The sequence below is a fragment of the Nilaparvata lugens genome, chromosome 9 (genome assembly GCF_014356525.2).
Source record: "Nilaparvata lugens isolate BPH chromosome 9, ASM1435652v1, whole genome shotgun sequence".
Taxonomy (NCBI): domain Eukaryota; kingdom Metazoa; phylum Arthropoda; class Insecta; order Hemiptera; family Delphacidae; genus Nilaparvata; species Nilaparvata lugens.
Genome location: NC_052512.1, coordinates 17,078,879 through 17,100,933, shown reverse-complemented (window position 1 = coordinate 17,100,933; position 22,055 = coordinate 17,078,879). Strand labels below are relative to the sequence as shown.

General features: G+C 34.7%; 1 protein-coding gene across 1 annotated transcript in view; it reads left to right on the top strand.

Annotated features, from left to right (window-relative positions):
- The first annotated feature begins 486 nt into the window (after positions 1-486).
- Positions 487-22,055, top strand: part of LOC111061063 — a 44,772-nt gene continuing 23,203 nt past the window's right edge. The window contains exons 1-2 of the mRNA XM_039435576.1: positions 487-622; positions 2,211-2,362. Coding sequence (XP_039291510.1) covers positions 556-622; positions 2,211-2,362 — 219 coding nt within the window. The 5' untranslated portion in view covers positions 487-555. The remainder of the gene's footprint in view (positions 623-2,210; positions 2,363-22,055) is intronic.

Sequence of the window (22,055 nt, the reverse complement as noted above, 5' to 3'; positions counted from 1 at the left end):
AGCAGTATCATAAACAAATTGTTTGATAAAATGGAGCATAGGGATATTAGAAAGTCATAACTCATCAACTTCTTGATTTTTAATTAATTCCAAGGGCAAGATCGAATTTCTGAAATAGGACCATAAGGGCTATGAGGCTAAAGTTATTGATTCATTTCATAATACAGTATACATTATAAAATGAATGTTTACATCATACTTCTCGGGAAACTAATAGTACGTCTGCTCCCAACTCAAGCAATTTCTATTCTACTTTTTATAGGTGTGTACAGGTAGTATGTCTTGTGTTGAGGTCTCTAGCAATCAGTTTTATACGTTCATCACGTCATGACAACAGGAGTTGAAAATTCAATTTGATGTTGAATGATATATTTCTTTTCTTCAAAATCAATTGATTTCCTATTTTAACAGAGAGCCTACATTTTTTTCTCAGATGGCAATAGATCTGTATGAATGTGTTGTAGTGGTACATTGCATTCTATCAGCTGTCACTGCAGATGTGCAAATGCAGACGATTTCTCATTTTACTGCAGTTGAAGTAGTCTGATTCTAATAATGCTAGGTTCGTTTAGCATTATGATTTTCCATTGTGTTTTATTTACAGTTCTCTTCAAACTTATCAGTGAGTATTCTAAAATTACGCATTCATGCTATTTATTGCACTTAAATGAATAGCACTTATTCAAATTCCAAGCAAATAATGGTTTAAATATTCATTCTAGTTATCACCCTATTAACCTGATCTTATTATGCGGCAAATTGTTACACTGTAGATAGTTAATAATGTATCGACTTAATTAAGATTTTCAAATCTTACAAATTATTAGAATTGATAATTAAGCTTAGAACAATTGGTAATAACGTACAAAAACTTTTCTCTGCTTTTTAATCAATACTGATTATTAGTACTGTACCCTATTCCCTATGGGAAAATTAACGTCAATATTGTGCTACTTTTTTATTAAATACCTGATAGGATGCTAATGAATTTCTCAAAGATAAATTGGAATTGCAGTCCCTTGTATAATTTTCTATGGTCAGGTTCACGTTATAATGGTAGTGTTTGATCAACATTGGTGCTGCTATCCTTGTTTATAGACACTACGATGCCATTCTCTGTCTTGCCACTGTCTTCCACAGGGTACAGCAGCTGATCCCGGTATATCTGATGGAATATCAACTGTCAATTCTTGTTCAAAATAATCAATTATATCTTATTCGTGAAGAGATTATATTTTTCAATGATTGAAGAATAAATTTTCATAATTGAGATTGAATATTAGTTGTTTAATTATATTACTTTGTTGACAAACGATGTGGCAACGTTATGAAGCTGGTAAAGGATAGCACTATCTGTTTTGTCGAATAATAGACAAGGATAGCAACACCAATGTTAACCTTCTGGTAGTCGCGCCCTACACAATCACACGTGCAGTCGAGTGTTGTAATTTCCACAACATCCAATTTTCCAAGTATTATGTACTCTGTTTACTGAAAAAACATATTAATTAATTGTATAATTACTATTCCCATCTTATTGGATTATTTTACGCCTATAAACGTTTTGATGATTACCATTTTTTAACCCAATAAGGTACATCAAGTAAAGCCATCAATTCTGTGTTATTGGTTCGTTTACAGTCCCCGTATACAGTCTTTCCCTATCTTATGCACTGTCACGACTAAATGGCACCTAAAGACTGAACCATTGCTCGGTTGATACTGAAACTCATTGGAGTAATGGGGAGAAAGTATTGGAATGCATAGGTGACTCATTCACTGACACCACCCCATTCAATAGTTTTGTGCTGCAAAAAACTGACACTGTTGTACTTTTTACAACAGCGCGACTGCAAGAAGGTTAATCAAGTATTATCTTTACAAACGTGGACTACACTTTGAAGCAGAAACTATGTTTTTGCCGCCTTGAGATCGCAGCTTTCACGACCAAGTCGAGATCCAAGAAAAACCATTCTTGCTCGAGTTGCAATAAAAATTTGAAGATTTGAAAACTTGAACCGAAAAGTTCCATAGTTGTGCTATTTCATCTGTGATACAATATACACAATATTTCTGCCGCTCCTACATTATATTGTATGCTCAATGTGTGTTATGAGGGCAATAATGAGATTTAGTTCCTGGTGCCCTCAAATATGTATATTTTCAAATAAATAATAAATAACTGTTTATGAAATTGGGTATTGTTGCAGACGCGGTGGAGGAGAACTGCACCGATTTCCAGGGCAATTCGGTGCTTCATGGCCTGCTCTACGTGCCTGGGCCGAATGTTTGCTCGCTGTGCGTCTGCTACCATAATGAACCCATGTGGTGCAAGACCATCTACTGTGACGGCCCTCCCTATGTGAGCAAGCCACACACACACCATCTATCTTTCTTTCTCTTTTCTCTCTCTCTCTCTCTCTCTCTCTCTCTCATCATTAATCTCATTAACTAACCCCCCCCCCTCACTAATGCACCACTCATCCACAATGATAGCTCATTCAAATATTAGAAACAAAAATACATACAGGTTCTTTCATAAAGGACAAGTTTGATAATTCGTAAGAAATGATCCAAGGAAGATATTATACAGCTGTATTTTGTGTGGTTACAAACCTTAAGCCAGTTACACATACACACACACACACATCGATTTTTGTTCGTACGATATTTTGCCGTCCTTATGAACTCTATCCTATTATATTAAGCGAGCAATTTCTGTATTTTTATATCTGGTTATTTATGTTCAACGGATCTCTAAAACCGCTCCAACGATTTTCACGAAATTTGGAACATTGTAGGTTTATGATATAAAAATTCGATGTATCTGTACAATTTTTATTGTTGAGGAGACATATTTGGGGAAACCCGTTATCTCCATTGTTGATAAATAAATAAATGAACTATTGATTGAGTGCAATAACGCATGCAATTAATAACTAAAATAACATTCTCTGCTTTGAACTGGCTGTCCTGTTGCCAGTATGTCTTGAAGAAGATTAGCTTTTGATATTAGCATTTTTGATACACCTACCCCAACAGCCATTAGCCGTTTTCACACCGATACCTCGCCGACACGACATACAGAAAGGATTTACTCTGATGAACAGTATAAGAGGAGGCTGCGGCTTATAACTGCTCGAGGTGTACTGTTCACAGAACTAGTAGAATTTATAAGGACGGTAAAATATCGTACGAACAAAAATCGATGTGTGTGTGCGGTGCTTAACGGTGTGATCACATTAAATGTGTATATATGTTTCTGTATAGTTGTGAAGTTGATAATGTGGTAATTTATTCATATTAAATAAGAAGACTAGAAAATTGTCATAACATTTTATTAAAAGTAGAAAGACCGGTTTCGGTTGTTACACCATTATCAATCTCTGGTAAACTGAAAGATAGTGGTGTTTCAACCGAAACCGGTCTTTCTACTTTTAATAATACTTTTATCAATCTCTGGTAAACTGAAAAATAATGGATAATGTTGTAACAACCGAAACCGGTCTTTCTACTTTTAATAAAATCCGTGGTTTTGATAAATTTCTAATCTTCTTATTTAATGTGTATATGTGCAAGTGCGCGCTCAGTTATGCATGACCAAGCGTGCTGATGAGAAATAAAATCTGGAAAGAATAGTAGGAACACTCACACTGGACGCGTGCACAAATAATTATTTATTTATTTATTTAGACATTGGGCCATATGAATAAAGTTGAGCATTTGCTTATACTTCTAAAATATGGAGCATTTGCTTCATTTTCTATGAATAAATATGAGCAAAACCTTTGCTCATGATCATCAAATAAATAGTTTGAGCATTTGCTCAAAAGTAAAAGCTTATACTCAAAATTGTATGAATAAACTAGAGCATTTGCTCAACTTTTGAAGCAAATGCTTAAAAAATAGTGAGTCTAGTCTAGAGCAGCTTATCACCTTTTGCTCATAGTAAAATAGCTCAACTAATTCGTATGAGGAAGAGGAAACTATACCAGATACGATCACAACCAAGAGTTGAGAACTATAAAACTCTTTTTAGACCATGATATATAACATCATTATTCCTACAAAATAATAAATACAAAAGATAGCTACCTGATATATAAAGATCACAAAATAGGAAATAGGCATTTAAGAAGATGAGAGTGTAGACGATTATAAGAAGGATATTGATATTACAAGAATATGCTGAAGATTATTATAAAGATTACATTTTTTACGCTATCATTTCAAAATTCTAAACTCAACTAACCTAAAACTCTATTCATAAATAGAAAACAGAGCAGACGACGCAAGCACAAGCGGTGCCCCCTACTTGCATATTTAGCGCTTCCGTAAGCTATAAAACTAAAGTAAGGCCACAAAAGCGAATCAGCGGATGAAAAATCTTTAAAATACGTGAGCATTTGCTCCAGAGTTCAGGAGCATAAGGTAAAGCTTATTCATATAAAAATGAGCAAATGCTTTTGCTTCTACCTTTTGCTCATGAGCAAAACCTTATGCTCCATGCTCTTACTCATGAGCATTTGCTCTGGTTTTATCCATATGGGCCAATGATAGATACAATGGGCCACATGAATAAAACCAAAGCATATGCTCATGAGCATGGAGCATAAGGTTTTGCTCATGAGCAAAAGGTGAAAAGCTGCTCTAGACTAGACTCACCATTTTTGAAGCATTTGCTTCAAAAATTGAGCAAATGCTCTAGTTTATTCATACAATTTTGAGTATAAGCTTTTACTTTTGAGTAAATGCTCAAACTATTTTTTTGATGAGTATGAACGAAAGGTTTTGCTCACGTTTATGCATAGAAAATGAAGCAAATGCTCCATATTTTAGAAGTATAAGCAAATGCTCAACTTTATTCATATGGCCAAATTTCATTCTCAACTTTGAATTATTGCTTGACACAGTATCTAATTAAGGTTTTTATTGAACATAACACTTACACTACATTGCAACTTACATAATTACACAATAATAATTACCTAGTATGGAAGTAGAATATTCTCCCTTATTCATGTAAAATACTCTCAGCTTCTTGAACAAGTAATGCAATTTGCGGCTGTCTATTTTACACTTCTATGTAGTTAAATTAGTAGCATCCATTAATTTTTATTACAGTGACTATAGATTACAATGCGGTCATGAGCCTACGCCTTCTCAAGAATTAATTGACAGATCATGTTCAAATTTGGGATACTGAAATTTTGGGTCTAGAAATTTTGTCTTGAGAGGACTTCAGAATTATAAAGATAAAGATACGCTCAATATAGGCGCTTTTAAAACGTTTGCCAAGCGTTCCCCAGTGTTTTTTAAATTGTTTCTTTTCTCAAGTTTTTCAATGCATTTTTCTATATTTCTCGAGCAAATTCATACTTAGGGTTCACTACAAAAGCGCGCGTTCGACTGAGTGCACGTGTACGTTCCAATGCCCAGTAGGCTGTAGTAACTCGAAGCGCGCTGCAAACTACGGAGTGGCGCTTGATGTGGAAACTACAAGCGTCGCGTTTTGCCGACGTTGATTAAAAACGCGCGTTTGCATGTGTACGATCCCATTGTTTGTATGTATGTATCAAACGCGCGTTTGACAACCGCTCGTTAAACGCGACGTTTAACGTCGTCATGTGTACAGGCCCTTAGGGTCAGATATGGATGTTTGTTAAGTTCTTAAGTTCTATTAGACTGAAATCAAATAGTTCTCATGATATCTCAACCAAGTCTCCAATTGATAAATAACTGAATATTCATTAAATCTGTTGAAAATAACGATTTTTGCAACCCTGCGCTACATGATTCAAAGAAAATTGGTGATTGAATCGAGCCTGAAAGTCTCTTTTTCCTTTTTGACGTAAGCAAGCTCAAATGAATAATGCAGGCGATTTGAAGTGAGACTGCTGATCCTACTGTATTTCTGGATGGTACAGCCGGGGGTCCAGACGGATAAGGCGAGCGAAGTGAGAGATTCGGCAACGCTGTTCTTCTATCTTTCTTTACTGCCATTAAAACGTGCACCCCACTGTAGTGTGGATATTTATCCCATTATCAAATAAAAACAAACAAGATTATATTTGTTATTGCATTGCATTCTATATCGTCACTGTAATTCTGTGAGCTAAACATTCTTTCAGATACAATACTGTACGTTAGATGGCTATTTTTATTACACTATTTTTAACACCCTAGTAATATTTTAACCTATTGAGAAATCGGTTGCTCTTAACCACATGGATTCATCTATGGTAGCTGGCTAGTTCTTAATGGAAGTTAGTGTAATTTAATGCTCCTCCTATAATTATGTAGATAATATTGTCTTTCACCTACTAAAACTGTATATTTAGATAAGTAGTATTGTTAGGATTATTGTATGAAAACGCATTGTACAGTAATCTTTTGAGAACTAGATTTACAGTACAATCTTAGTTTAGATTTATAATGTTGTATCAAAATAAAAAATAATATAATCATTATTTTCAATCCATCTTGCTTTGCTATGTGTATTGATTTTCATCCCTCTCATCCATCTAATAATCTAATTCATCCTTATAAATTTTTTGTTGCAAATTCATTCATCCTTTACTGCATTTAATATCCTACTCAGCTCTTTTCAGCATGTTGTTTTCGATCTTGCAATAGTTTCCTGTCCAATCATACATTTTTTCAACTGTATTTTTAATTCAGTGAACATTGTGAGAAATGTTTGTTGATTATTGAACGAGCGTTAGCGAGTTCTCACTCTGAAGGCCAAAGTCGTTGTCCGTCTGTTTGTATTTTTCTACCATAACTCTAGAAAGAATTTATCAATCAGCTTCAAATTTTGAACACGAATTATTCGATCCTTTTTACAGGTCAAGTTCGTTGGACAACAAAATTTACTTACTCCTTCGTCCTTTTTAGGATATAACCGATAACATTGAAAGTGTATGAGAAAGAAAATGTTTCGGTTTATTATTTAGTCAGCTGAAGAATTTATTGCACGCAATTACAACAGCTTGTCCATTCATAACATCAGCTGAGGCTATTTAGAAGCTATCACACAGACAGACCTTCATGCGCTGACACATGATTTCAGCTGGTTAATATATTTACAGTAAATATATTTCTTATAATTTACAAATTTTTCAATAATTTTATATGCTACTACGAAGTAAATACAAATGGAATGTAAAAAAGATTTTCAATAAGTTGGTTAATAAACAACATATTATGTTCTTAATAGTTGAAGAAAGTATTCAAGAAACTTTTTTATATAAATCGAATTAGTGTACAGAAAAATGGTTTTCCTCCACTTCCTGTCTAAAGTGCTCCCTGAAATATAATACTAAAGTGCCACTTTTTAGCTTTCGGGAGAAAAAAACAGGAAGCTCCCTAGAGCGTAAAAGTAACTCCATTTAAATAACATGGGAAGCATCTCTATTTTAAATCGTACATTTGAAATAGGTTAGAAGGTCTAAGCTCAGATGAGGAAGCATATAGAGTAGTCATTAAACCAACTAAATTCAATACCCCAACCAGACATTTGATCAATATATGAAATTTATGTTTGTAAGCTGAAATTATTACAAACTTCATATCACTATAATAAAAAAATGTATAAATATGTTTTTATATTCCATGTTATTCAAAATACCAGCCAACGAATATTCCTCATTAACTAATCACATTTGAAACGGGAACTTCATCATAGTTGTAGTTGTGGCAGTTATTGTTGTTACAACTTTTGCCGCATAGCGCTGTCGGCGGAGAACTGTAATTACAAGCCAGCCCAGCTGTTTACTTTTTAGATTATGTTTTAACACAATGTTCGGTCACGTACGTTTTTAAAAATTATTTTATTTGCAGTTTTTATAAAAATGTAGGTGGAGGAAAAATGTTGTGTATATCACGAGTGAAAAATGTTTTTTCTCCCTCAGGAAAATTGTTGCCCTTTGCTTCGCCTCGGGCTTTTAACTTTTCCCTCAAGGAGAAAAAACAGCACTTTTCACTCTATATATACAAATAACTATTGTTATTCAGGCTATTCAGCTGTTCTTGTGTGTTACTTTCCTTGCCCTATTACCATAGGTAAGGAAAGTATTGCTTTCCGAAAAAAATTATGGTACCCCAATTTCTAAATTTCTATACGTTTCAAGGCCCCCGGAGTCCAAAAAAGTGGTTCTTGGGTATTGGTCTGTAAGTGTGTGTGTGTGTGTGTGTGTGTGTGTGTTGTGTGTGTGTGTGTGTGTGTGTGTGTGTGTGCGTGTGTGTGTGTGTGTGTGTATGAGTGTATGTGCGTCTGTGTACACGATATCTCATTTCCCAATTAACGGAATGACTTGAAATTTGGAACTTATGGTCATTCCCCTATAAGGATCTGACACGAACAATTTCGATCAAATTCAATTGAAGATGGCGGCTTAAATGGTGAAAATGTTGTCAAAAACAGGGTTTTTCGCGATTTTCCCAAAAACGGCTCCAACGATTTTGATCAAATTTATAAATAAAATAGTCATTGATAAGCTCTATCAACTGCACAAGTCTCATATCTGTAAAAATTCCAGGAGCTCCGCCCCATCCATGCAAAGTTTTATTTTAGATTCTCAAGTATCAGGCTTCAGATACAATTCAAACAAAAAATTCTTAGTGGAAAAGATTAAGCATGAAAATCTCTACAATTAATGTGTAGTAACATTTTCAATTAAAATTGAAAATAAGCTCGAAATTCGAGAAAATGTTATTATTTCAATTGCAAACTGTTGGCAACTGTTGATTCTTTTGAATCATTCACTATGAAGAGATAGCAGATGTCTCCAGTGCTATTGTCTTGTCACCAACTGTCTTGGATCTTTGAATAGTAGACTTTTATGCGCGTGAACACTAGCGTCAAGTGATAAATTTTCATAACGGCAAGGAAAGTTGTGTGAGTGCGCCACACCAGATTTTGTACAGATGTTTGCACGAGCCTAGTGAGTTCTTACTACTCAAAGTTAGTAGACAGAAGATTGGTCACTCATCTATAGTATTTTCGTTGAAATGCAATTGGAGTGGGGGAACTGCAGCCGTGACGTAGGCTGTAGTACAGAGTAGGCAGAATATCGCATTCTTGAAAATCATATGGTATCGTATAGTCAAATTATATAACACAAACATTTTATGACATGCAAGCTTTCTGTTCCTGCTTTACAATAATTATCAAAACATTTGAATAATACAAGCATTGTTTTCAATTCAATTTATTTCACCAAAACACAAAAACAGTACAAAGATGTGACAATCAGAAAAAACAATAATTATTGTTCTAAATATCTATATCATCTATCTGTAAAATACGGCTGGAGGTGAAGAACTACTGGCATAAGTGAAACACTTGTTCGCCAGTAGGAGTAGAGACTTAACTGTTTCCAAATCTTGAGCTAATAATTTAAAATGGAATCTTTTTATTCAAACAATGGTAAGTATATTTAAAATAAATATATTTTGCCATATAAAAGCAAAAACCCCACCTCCTAACCTTCCCTTTCAAACCCTTAAGGTTCCTTCATCTTCTAGGTCGTGTTTATATTTTGTAGTTTGGCTGTAAATCAGCTTGTGAATTTCGGGGATGAGATATTTTGATTCTCGTAGAACATGTGCTCGATACCAGCATGTGCTCAGTGCATTTATATGAATGAAATGCATCGGATTTATCGGAATCGGTTTATTGCGATGCATTGGTTTATCAAGATTTTTCAAGGGTAAATCTGAAATTATAATAGTATCTAACGTTGTCTACTAACGCTTTACCAGCTTATTGAAGACAAGCTGGATAAAGACAGAAGATATCATACCTAAAATATTTTAATTTGATATACATATACTGTCTTCCTCAGTTCCTCTGAATTTATTATTAGTAGGGCTATACTCCCAGATTAATTTTCTCTCTCTGAGTTTAATTTTTATTTTTTGTGTCATGTGTACTGTATTGTATTGTTTTTCTAATTCTCTCTTTGCTCACAAAAGGAATTGCATACAAATGAATTACATTATGTTACTAAATGGATTACATATGTACAGTGAATTGTAGATTAATAATTACATGAATCATCTCTTTTTCTTTTGAGTTTTTAAATTATTATGAATTCATTCTAGTTTTTCTGCTCTCTTAGTATTTCACTCTTAGTACTTCTTCCTTTCGGATTGAAATTTTTTTTTTCTAGTTTTTCATACATTCCATATGTTTCTTTTTTCTTTATTATATTTTTTCTATTTTCGACTGAATCTCAAGCCACTAATTATAGCCGACTGATTACTCGTTGCCATCGCTCAAACTACTTAGTTTTGCTGGTAACGCCAATGATAATATTATAATCGATTTTTAAATGGAAAATATTTTAATTTTAAGCTTTTGCAATGTATTGTATGTGAAAATTTTTATATTTTTCACATTTGTAAAGTTTGTTTAATGATTTTGGCAATAAATATTTCTTTCTTTCTATTAACTTTTTCGTGTCACGTTTTTAGGTTCTTGAAAAACTTTCAACTTCATTTTATTCATACAAGTTGAATGAACTTGAAATATTTAACAACATCATTAGAATTGGTGATTCATTCGCTATAAATATGGAGAATTTCTAAGTTCTAGGTCAATCTAGAGGAGATTAAACGACGATATATTTGAAGATACAGTGAATAAACTGTATGCTCAGTGTGGTTACTCTATCACATTTTTACTACACGTGACGTCACGCTAACGTTCCCCCCACCACTACGAATCTTACACCTGTGAGTGATCAACCTTTTGTCTACTCAGGCCCGGCCCCAGGGGTGCGTGGACAGGGCGGCAGATTTTTGGGGGGGCGGCAAATTTCAAGGAACGTGAAATTTTATAATAATATAAATATATAAAAAAATCAGAATATTAAATGTGAATAGTAAAATTATATAATAAGCTTTTCCAAACTCAAGCTAATGAAGATATATCCAAGATCAACATGTCCCAGGAACGTCTGAGTGGTCTAGCAAACATAAAATAGCTCAGTCCCTAGATCTTGAAGAATTGGAGAAGGAATTTTCCTATTCAAAGGTCAGACGAGTTCTAATTTATCGAACAGGTGTGTTAATAGTCCAGTCAACAAATAATGATTATAGAGGGAAAAATTTGGAACACAATGTTTGACCCAGCAGCTCTTCTAAGGATAGTAAGGGGGTAAACATATTAAAAGTCCCTTTAGCACAGGGGGTGGGGGTGGTTTGAAAGTACCATATTTTGGTTTCTTGCATAGCCTATATCTCGAACTATATGCGTCTTTCGGAAATTTATGTCGAATACAAAATTAAAGCTTACAAATTAGCCTACAATTTTCATCTGTAACATTTTTCCATATTAGTCCAGTCAAGGAAAGGTTATAGAGGGAAAAGTTGGGAAGGCAATTTTTGACCCAGTCGTTCTGTTTAGGGTAGTAGGGAGGTAAACATTTCAATAGGTACCATTTTTTGGTTTCTCGCATGAAACTCAAAAACGATGTATCCTAATGACTTGACTGTCATATAACAAATTAAAGCTTACATAATTTCCTGCAATATTCAACTTTTCTCATATCTCCTCTAGTTTTCGAGATATCTGCTCTTAAAGGTGTGACATTTTTGGAAAAAAAAACACTTTTGCCACCATTTTTTTCCAATTTTTGCTCTTATAACTTTTTAAAAATCGACGGGAAAAATCCATGATGATCATGAACTTATAAGGCATTGAATTCTCTTCAATTTGATGTTTAATTTCACACTTTTACGAATTTCCCTACACCTTTTTCAGCAGCTTTAGTGTTGAGTGTGAAATCTCCATTTTTGCAACAATAGACCAATTGACAAAGGAATTTGGAGGGAATGTTTTAAACAAAATTTTTTACTTTGCAACTTTGTTGAGACTAGTTAGGAGGAGAACATATCAAAAGTACCCATTCCTAACTCATGTGCTAAGGGGATGAGGGTGGTTTAAAAGTTGTATTTTTCAGCGTTTTGCTTCCACGCTCATATCTTGAGAACAATGCGTTCAAACAACATAACTATTAGAAATGAAGCTTGATAAATTCTCTACACTTTTTGTTCAGTGGAATTTTGTGATATTCCCAACAGTTCCCGAGATATTCGCTCTTGAAGGTGTGTAATTGTTGAAATAACAGGTTTTTATCCAATGTTTTGCTTTTTCAGGGCGTATAACTCTCCAACAATGCATCATAAAAACTGATGATTATCGTAGGATTGTAGATCATTGAATTCTCTTTGACATGATGTATTATTTCACTATTTCAAGTTTTACTTACATTGTTATAGCAGCTTCAATGTAGGGGGTGCAATTTTCATTGCATTGTTGTTGAGTAATAAGCCCTGAAAGTTCAAAAAGTTGGAAGAAATACTGTCTTTTCAAAGATTTAACACTTTTAAAAGTAGATATCTCGAAAACTAAAGGAGATATCACAAAACTCCACTGAACAAAACTTGTAGAAATTTTTTCCAGATTCATTTTTGTTCAGTTAGACACGTCACCGAAATGCATGCGTGTAAGCCAGAAATGAAAAAAGCAACTTTTAAACTACCCTCATCCCTTAAGCACAACGGGTAGGGATGAGGTCTTTCGATATGTTTACCTTCTACGTAGTCCAAACATAGCTGTAGTGTCAAATACTGTGTTCCAAGCGTTCCCTCCAAATTTCCTAGTCAATTGATCTATTGTTGTTAAACTGAAGATTTTACACTCAACACTATAACGGCTGCAACATTTCGTAGGGAAATACGTAAAATGATGAAATAATACATCAAATTGATGAGAATATGATGCTCGTTGAGCTCATAATTAGTATGGATTTTTTCAATCAATCGTTAAAAAGTTATAAGGTCAAAAAGATAGAAAACTCGGAGCCGGAAGGTTTACTCAAGTTGTGACACCTTCAAGAGCTCATATCTAGAAAACTATGAGAGATATGGAAAAATGTTACAGATGAAACTTGTAGGCTAATTAATTGTAAAAGCTTTTTTTGACAAAAATTTCCGAAAGACGCATATTGTTCGAGATATATGCATGAAACCAAAATTTATGGTACTTTCAAACCACCCCCACTCATTTAGAACAGATGGTAGGGGTGAGAGCTTTTGATATGTTCACCCCCTTACTATCCTTAGAAGAGCTGCGAGATCAAAAATTGTGTTCCAAATTTTTCCCTCTATACATTTTTTAAGCATTCGTTGCCTGGACTATAAACGAACTCGTGTTGTAGCAATTGTAGTTTTAATTACTTAGCAAGTTAAGTAGGCCTAATATTCTCTTGCAGTCTCTTGATTTAAAACTACCGTCTTATATTATGTTTTCTTATTGTGTATCGTATATGTTCTGAACATAAAAATAGTTTAATAAGATATTTTGTGTTACTGTTCTCCAATATCTATATTTGTCATATATTTGTTTGAATGTTAATTTTTACTTGAACAGCTGATAACCTTCGGGTAAATTTTCAAGTAAACAATATTAGACCTGGTGGTGGGGGGGCGGCGTTTTCCCGATTTCGTTGTCCGTTTGTGGGTTTGTTCGACAATTACTTTCGCTCGCTTTCATCAATCAACTTCGATTTTTCAACACAGTCCTAGTTGCACAAAAGTGTGTTGAATATTAATCGTGATAAAATGACAACTAATCAGAGACGCCTTCTTTTCAAAAATTGTCTAATCAAGTACTATAACTTATTCACATTTGAAACCAATCTGATTGGTTCATATGGCATTTAATCATGATAGGATCTTAGTACGGTTTCATGCAACCAAGCATTATCCTTTGAACCATTTATTGAAACCTGTTATTTTAAAAATTTCACACCTTCAAGAGAGAATATATCGAAATATCAAAAAACTGCTCTGAACAAAACTTGTAGAGAATTTATCCAGCTTCATTTTTGAATAGTTAGTCATGTTAGTTGAACGCATTGTTCCCAAGATATAAGCGTGGAAGCAAAGAGCTAAGAAATGAAACTTTTAAACCACCCTCATCCCTTTAGCACATGAGGTAGGGATGGGGACTTTCTATATGTTCTCCTTCCAACTAGTCCCAAAAAAGTCTAAAGCTCCATGAGGATTTCTTAGGAATTTTGGTACAATGACTATCCGGGGGTGTTCTGACGATGGTGAGAGATTCAGCTTTTATCTAATTCTCGGACCGAAACTGCATTTTTGAACTTCATCGAGTGGGGTAATAATATTGCGAATCAATATTTCACTTTACCAAGTGAAGAGAGACGGTCACTTATAATTGGAAAACAGACATGTGACCTGGATAGTCTGTGGGCGGATTGATTTGGCACTGATCAAAGGTGAAATTGGGAATTGATTCCTTTCTGAGTTGGAAGACACGCAATAATGCAGTTCAATCTCCACTTTTGTGACGCTGGCCAGTTTTCTCTCCTATAGTCTACAGCAGGGGCTCCCAACAAAATTTTCCCAAGGACCCCCTCATCCATTTGTTATATTTATGCGGACCCCCACCACTTCTTAAATGCACAGTTATATAAATAATTACATCTACCGCCAGCCAGCACCCCCCCCCACACTCTTAACAGTAAATAAAGCAACTAATCTGATGAAATAACAGAGTGAAAAAAAAATATATATATGCCTTGTATCTATCATCTTTTACATAGGTTGTCAGAATATTTAAACTTCAAAGTGCAATTGGGAAGAGCCAGTTCAATATTATTTTCGATTGCTTCAGACTCTGTTGAAAATTCATACAAGTTCATAACTCAACTCGATAACGAGAAGAAGTTTACATCTCAAGAAAAATGTAGGTAGTTTTCAAACATTATTTAAATTACGGCACGTAGGAATAATATTTAAAAAACTTTAAATTTATAATTTTTCGTGTGCATTTATCATAATAATTTGATAAGTGTTATTATTACAGTAAAATTATTGTTATTGTAAAATCAGTAGGGAAATTGTTTCAGTAACTTGGTTTCGATATGGAGAATACGATTCTTGTATGGTAGCTCAGCTCAATGCGGAAATGAAGACAAGGTCCACTGTTCCTAATAATTATCACTATATGTTCAATGAGATGAGCTGAATTTTTTCTTCAAGTTCATGATTCCTGAGATATCAGGCTCCATACTTGACACATTCACTCACTCTAAAATCTAGCCGCATATCAAGTCGATTTCTAAACTTGTTTTTCATAAAACACTTTGATGAAAATGCTTGTCCACATCGGTAAGTCTGCAAAAGGAAGGATTAACCTCAATGCCTTTTTTCCAAGCTCTTTATAGTTATTTCGTGATGTTGCCCAAAACTATACCAAAATCGAGTTACTATCAAATTAGTTTTTCATTTCACTAGAGCTGGATAAATCCACAAGTTGATCTTGTTCGTTTTCCGTGAGCCCGCAAAACTCAACTTTATCTTGACAGCAGAAGGGATTTTCAACCCAATTATCATCTGGGTCAGTTTCAGGAAAATATTTCCTAAAACTGATTGCTAAGCTGCGTGAATGTTCTGCTATTTTGCTCTTTTATTTGATCAGGTAAAATTTCCTCAGAAGCCTCCACGAATTGCTTCTAAGTAGAGAAATTCGTGAATGATTTGTTTTCCACCTGCGTTGCCCACATTAGTCACTTTTTCACCATAGCACTAATTGACCGAAGCGAAGCTGAGGTCTTAGTTTCGACTCGATCGGCTTTTGTCTGTTTGTTTGTTTGTACCGCAGTTACAGTCGCAGTTATTGTCCGATTTGGATGAAATTTGAATAGAATAGAATAGAATAGAATAGAATAGCTTTTATTGTATTGAGCAAATATTATACAAGTAAATAAATTTATAATAAACAAATGCAAGCTGATAACCCTTGGTACTTGACCGTCAGGGTGAGTTGAGATGTATACATGACTTTTAAAGAGTTTTTTGTAAATCTTCCTTTAATACAAGAAATAAATTTTTCAATGAATAAAGTCTCTCACAATTTCGAAATTAGGCACTAATAATTGAATTCAGTTGTCAGAAAATGTCTATATTTCCATGCATCCGCACAGTACCCACTCACTTTCAGCCAGTTCTCACCATTCAAAAGCGTTTTCATCTCTGACCAAGGAAGACACGATTTTCCCAGATGCTTTCGCCTGTAGAAACCAAGAATAGGGCACTTGCCAATGAAATGAACAATATCCTCTTCTTCCTTCAAGTTGCACAAAGAACAAAGTTTGCTGCTTCGCGTGTAGGAATATTTGTTCAATTGTATGAGTTCATTCCTAGCCTTGAAGAACCACTTAATTAATTTGAAGTCATACTCCTCGGACACGTATTCATTGCTATGACTGAGCTGGCTCCGAAAAGGGTAACGTTGACTAGCTACGACTTGCTGAACCTGTTGATCATACAGTTTTTCTCCTATTGTTGTTAAAACTTGGTCTGTATTCAAACTTCCATCTCTGATGCCATCCAATGAGATGCTGAATGATTCCTCCAGTTTCCGCCAATCCTCAAACATAAACGCTTCTTTACTGATCATCTCCTCCATTATACATTTTGGATATCTATCCTCTGATAACTTCAAGCATCTTTTGACAAATCCAAAGTGTAGCCTCAGAGTATGTAGAAAAATTGGCTGTAGTCCAGTCTCTAGAAGCATGGCAAGTTTGGGAGAATATGTTGGCAGACTAAACACTTTTCTTATGAAAACCCATTGTATACTCTCCACCAAGTCGAACATCCTGCTTCCCCACACCTGAGCACCATAGCACATTATGGATCGAACAACCGCTTCAAACACCTTCAGCTTTGCTTCGAATGTAATAGCATTGTTCAACAACAGGTTATTAAACAGACTTAATGCCATTTTCGCCGAGGCCAATCTCTCTCTGAAATGCAGTGTCATTGAAAGTCTTGACGTCAGATTTATTCCTAGATACTTGTAAGAATTGACATTGACCGATTTGGATGAAATTTGGTATACAAGTTCTTTGAAACAAGGCGCAGAAACGTATGTGTAACGATTTTTGATAAGACCTCCGGTTTAAATAATTATAAACTGAATATAAATTGTGCCGCTCTAAAATGTGCTGTATTGAATGGATGGTATTGTTGAATGCTATCGATAGAGGACAAGAGTTGTCAGCGGTGAACCTTGAAACGTCTGAGCTGCTCCAAATCATACTGTATTAATTGAAGAAAACTTCTCACTTGATTGCCCCCATTTCTTCTTCCCTTTTCAACACAATATTTCCCTGTTTCATAGATGAATAGTTTCTAGATCTTCCGAACCGGCCGGAGACATCACAGCTTAGTGAGTTAGCTCTTGTTTTCGTTTTAGTATGAGATCGGAAACCGACTTGCGACTTGTGAGCATAAACATACTGCATAGGCATAACAAGCCGCCATAACATTGAATCCACTTTTCATGAAAAACATTATTAGCAACCTCCTGTCATTGTCACCAACAAACCCATGTTATTTAGAATCATTTCCTTCTCACTATCGTCTGTGAGATGATTCATCGTCTAAATTGCCTACCGCATATTCCATTTTTCTGTCAGTTGACCGATTTCTTATAATTAATTGTTGGAAAATTTGTAATATTGTGAATATGTGGACGATATGAAGGTACCTCCTTGAGAGACATTTATGAGTCCGGTGTCCCTGGAAACAATGTCTTTAGCACTTTCAATGGGGAAAATAATAGATGACATGGATAAATCTTCACAATATACTGTACTTTCTTAATGGCCCTCTCATTAGTTTGAAATTTGTAGGCTATTCATGAGCGAGGTCTACTGTTCGCAGAACTTCTAGTATTTTCCACTTTAAAAATGTCTAATTTTTCCCCGCAAAATTTGATTCAGTTCATTCAAATGTTCAAAAACATCAGCTAGATAAGCAACTGAGCAGAGCCAGGAAACGTCTGTGAGCAAATCGGTGTACTTAGCATCGATGAGAAAAATATGAACCTCATCTCTATTAAATTTAAATTATACCTACTTTCACTAAATTTCCGGTTTATATGTCGCGGACCCCCACAACATGCCCCGCGGACCACTAGTTGGGAACCGCTGGTCTACAGTGAGCTCCACTTGAAAATGGCAGTAGAGAAAGATAGGGAAACAGCGTTGCCGATTCTCTAACTTGCCTTCTGTAAAAGGAGGCTGATACAGGTATATCTGATTGAATGTTTCTTGTTTAAAATAATATTCCTGTATCAGCTATCCTCTTTGTAGTGAGGTCCACGTTATAATGGCAGTGGAGAAAGATAAGCGAACAACGTTGCTGAACCTCTGTCTTGTCAATGCCTTCTATAGACGGTAGCTGATACAGGTTTATCCTATTATATTAAGCGAGCAATTTCTGTATTCATATAATCTGGTTATTTTTATATCTGGCTATTTAACTGGTTATTTGCTTAACGGATCTCGAAAACGGCTCTAACGATTTTCACGAAATTTGGACCATAGTAGGTTTATGATATAAAGATTCGATTGCTCTAGGTCTCATCCTTGGGAAAACTTGCTGAACGACATTAAAAGGATAATTCATCCTTGGCTGAAACAGCTGTGGATAGTGAAAAATGAAAATATCGCATTCCCGAAAATCATAAGATGACGTATAGCCAGCTGTGAAATATAGACACGATCATTTTAGAGAATTTTGTTCTGTTTATCAATAAATAAAAATAACGAGCGAAGCTCGATGCTCCGATATTGTAATATTAACTGTTCATTCTCGTTTAAGATAATCAATTATATTTTATTAAGCAAGAAATTATATTTTTAATTAATTTTATAATGAATTTTCATAATCCTGAAATTGTGAATCATATTTTTCTAAAAACAATTCAATATAGGATTAATTTATGGTGATGAATATGAGTTTCGCATAACTTATTTATTGTTCTAAGTGTTTGACTAATTTATTCTACAGGCACAGCCTACAGTTGCATAATATACATAATACTAGCTGTCAGGCTCCGTCATATCCGTCTAGCCAGGGGGGGCTCCGCCCCCTGGACCCCCGACTGAATCGTCCAGAAATGAGATCAGCGGGCTCGCTCGCTCGCCTGCATTTTTCATTTCATCAGAAAGTCAAAGTACTGAGAAAAAGCAGAAAAGCTGAGAAAAACGCTGATTTTGGGCGTATCTTTGATGAAATATTAAAGTCACCTCATCACAACATTTTTAGACCCTATACCTAAACCTCGTGTCTAAAATTTGGATATTTTCTGTCTATTACTTGATGAAAGAACTGAGAAAACGCTAATTTTGGGCGTATCTTTGGCGTTATTTCAAATTCCTTCTAGCACAACATCATTACACCCTAGCTTAGCTTCTGTACTAAATTTGAACAATTTCTGTTCATTTGTTCTCGATAAATCTGAGAAAAAGCTAAAAAACGCTAATTTTGGGCGTAACTTTGACGTTATTGCAAATTAGTTCTAACACAACATTATTACACCCTAGCTGAGCTTCTGTACTAAATTTGAACATTTTCTGTTGATTTGTTCTCGATAAAGCTGAGAAAGCTTTCACAATTAATATTAATTTTCAATTGTTATTATTCGTTGTATTGCATTATTACAAATTATTGTATTATGAGTTTTTCTGATAAATAAAATCATTATTTTATATTATTATATTTCAAAGCGCTTAAAAACGCTGGAAAAAAGCAGATTTTGGGCGTATTTTTGGAAAATTTTCCAAATCCGTTCTTAGTGCGCCTCTAAAGGGCCAACTGAACATACCTACCAAATTTGAACGTTTTTGGTCCGGTAGATTTTTAGTTCTGGGAGTGAGTGAGTGAGTGAGTAAGTCAGTCAGTCAGTGAGTGAGTGAGTGCCATTTCTCTTTTATATATATATATATTATATATATATATATATATATATATATGGATAGATAGATACTGTACTCAGTACGGGCTAAATAGAATTCACATTATCGGTTCGCATCATTCGCAGAATGTATTCACGTTTGTTTCTGTTTACACAGCACCACAATAATTACCAGTCTAGACCAGAGAGTATAGAATGTAAATGACACTCTATCCTCATGGGCTAGACGGCGCAATATTTGCAATAGTGCTGATGTCATTTCCCTGAAATGCACTCACAACTTTGAAAAGACTTCAGAAATCAGAAATAAACAAGCACCATCCTCTCTCTGTCTAATTATTCCTCTTCTCTTTCTCTATCATACGTAAAATATCTATAGTTGGAGTAAATATCTAGTTGGCTCTACGAAATTCCATTTAGTAGTGGTTCAGCTTTTAAAAAAAGTTACTCCTAATCTTGAAAACATTTAAAGAAATAGAATACCGTAGTATATTTAATTTTAATATTTTTCTAAAAAAATAGATAATATTGTTATGCATCTACATAAATTGGCGGAGCTTTGGACATATCAATGTCCATTCTTCGGAAAGAATATTCGAAGTATCCTTCCTAATCCTAATCAGATAGCATTGAATATTTCAATGAGTTTAGAATTTATTGCAATAATCAAGTGCAAGTTTAGCCTATGTTTAATTCACAAAAGATGCGACTGTTCAAAATCAAAATTGTTCATTGACATTACGAAACAAAATGTTTATAACAATGTCAAGTACATTTACAATTTGTAAAATTAGTCATTCATCATTCATGAAGAAGTGTAAGTTATGGTAACGTAATTCTGAAATCAGATGTCGGTTACAGAGCTGGAAGTCTGGGCGATTCGCTAAATAGAAGAATACATCAAATTAAAGACTCGAGCGATTCGCTAATAAATTAATATTTTTTTTACTTTCGCATGGTGACAGCATGTGAACCATTCAACTGCGGTTTAACACTCCCGTCGACGTATGCGAATCGCAGTGGTACTGAATATTCCACTTGCTTTTCCTTCCCCGTTTGGATGGGTAATCCCCATAACGATACGGTTTCAAAAGTTGAAAGAATAAGGCACCAAAGTAATAATATCACTGTATCGAGGAAACATCTCAACATAAAATAAATATTCTGCAAAATTTAATAATCTGCTGAGGGTTCATAAAATATATCATATTTAGAACTAAGTTGAAATTCTAATGCCTGATAAACTTTGAATGTGCGTACAGACTTATGCGCCACATAACTCGCGCATTTCACTTTTTATAAGCTGATGCCATGCTTATTATAATTATCTGTCAGTATCTTTTCTGTTTCTGTACAAATAAAGATAGTATAGCGAGCAATTCGGGGACCGAGCTTTGCTCAAAAAACGGTTCCAAAAGCGAGTACAAAAGCATAAAAAAATTTTACGAAAGAAGAAATTAGGCTATAATAACATTCATAGTTCATACAGAAATGTTCTATCTAATCACAGTAAATTGAGATTAATTCCCAGAGGAATGCAAAAATTTTCCTCACAAAGGCCAGGTTGCACAAAAGCCGGTTAAATTTTAATCCTGATTAATTACACGTGAACCAAACCAGATAAGACATAGCCACCTCTAATACAAGGCCGCGGCCTACGATATTGCAACATTGCAGTGTAGGCCTAGAATCAAATACATGATTGGTGGAAAAGATTTTAAAAAATGCCGCTTAAATACAATTTATCACCTAATTTAAAAATACAGCTGATCTTTTTAACCAATCGTGTATTAGATTCTTGGCCTACACTGCGACGTTGCAATATCGTAGGCCGCGGCCTTGTATTAGAGGTGGTTATGGATAAGACCATTTCAAAAAGATGGATCTACTGGAATTAATCAGGATTGAAAATAACCCGGCTTTTTTGCAACCCGCACTAAGTACCTGATTGAATGATTACAATAGCTCAACAGCTGAGTCATAATTTTGACACAGTCCCACACACATGAAGTCGCTCACTCAATTCCATCACCAATTGACGACGAAAAAAATATCATCTGTTTTTCTAAAGATGAATAATAATTATTAATCTTTTTATGTCCTTCAGCGAGTTTTCCCAGGGATGAGACCTAGTGCAATCGAATTTTTATATTATAAACCTACTATGTTCTGAATTTCGTGAGAATCGTTATAGCCGTTTTCGAGATCCAGTGAAATACAAACATATAAACATCCAAACATCTAAACA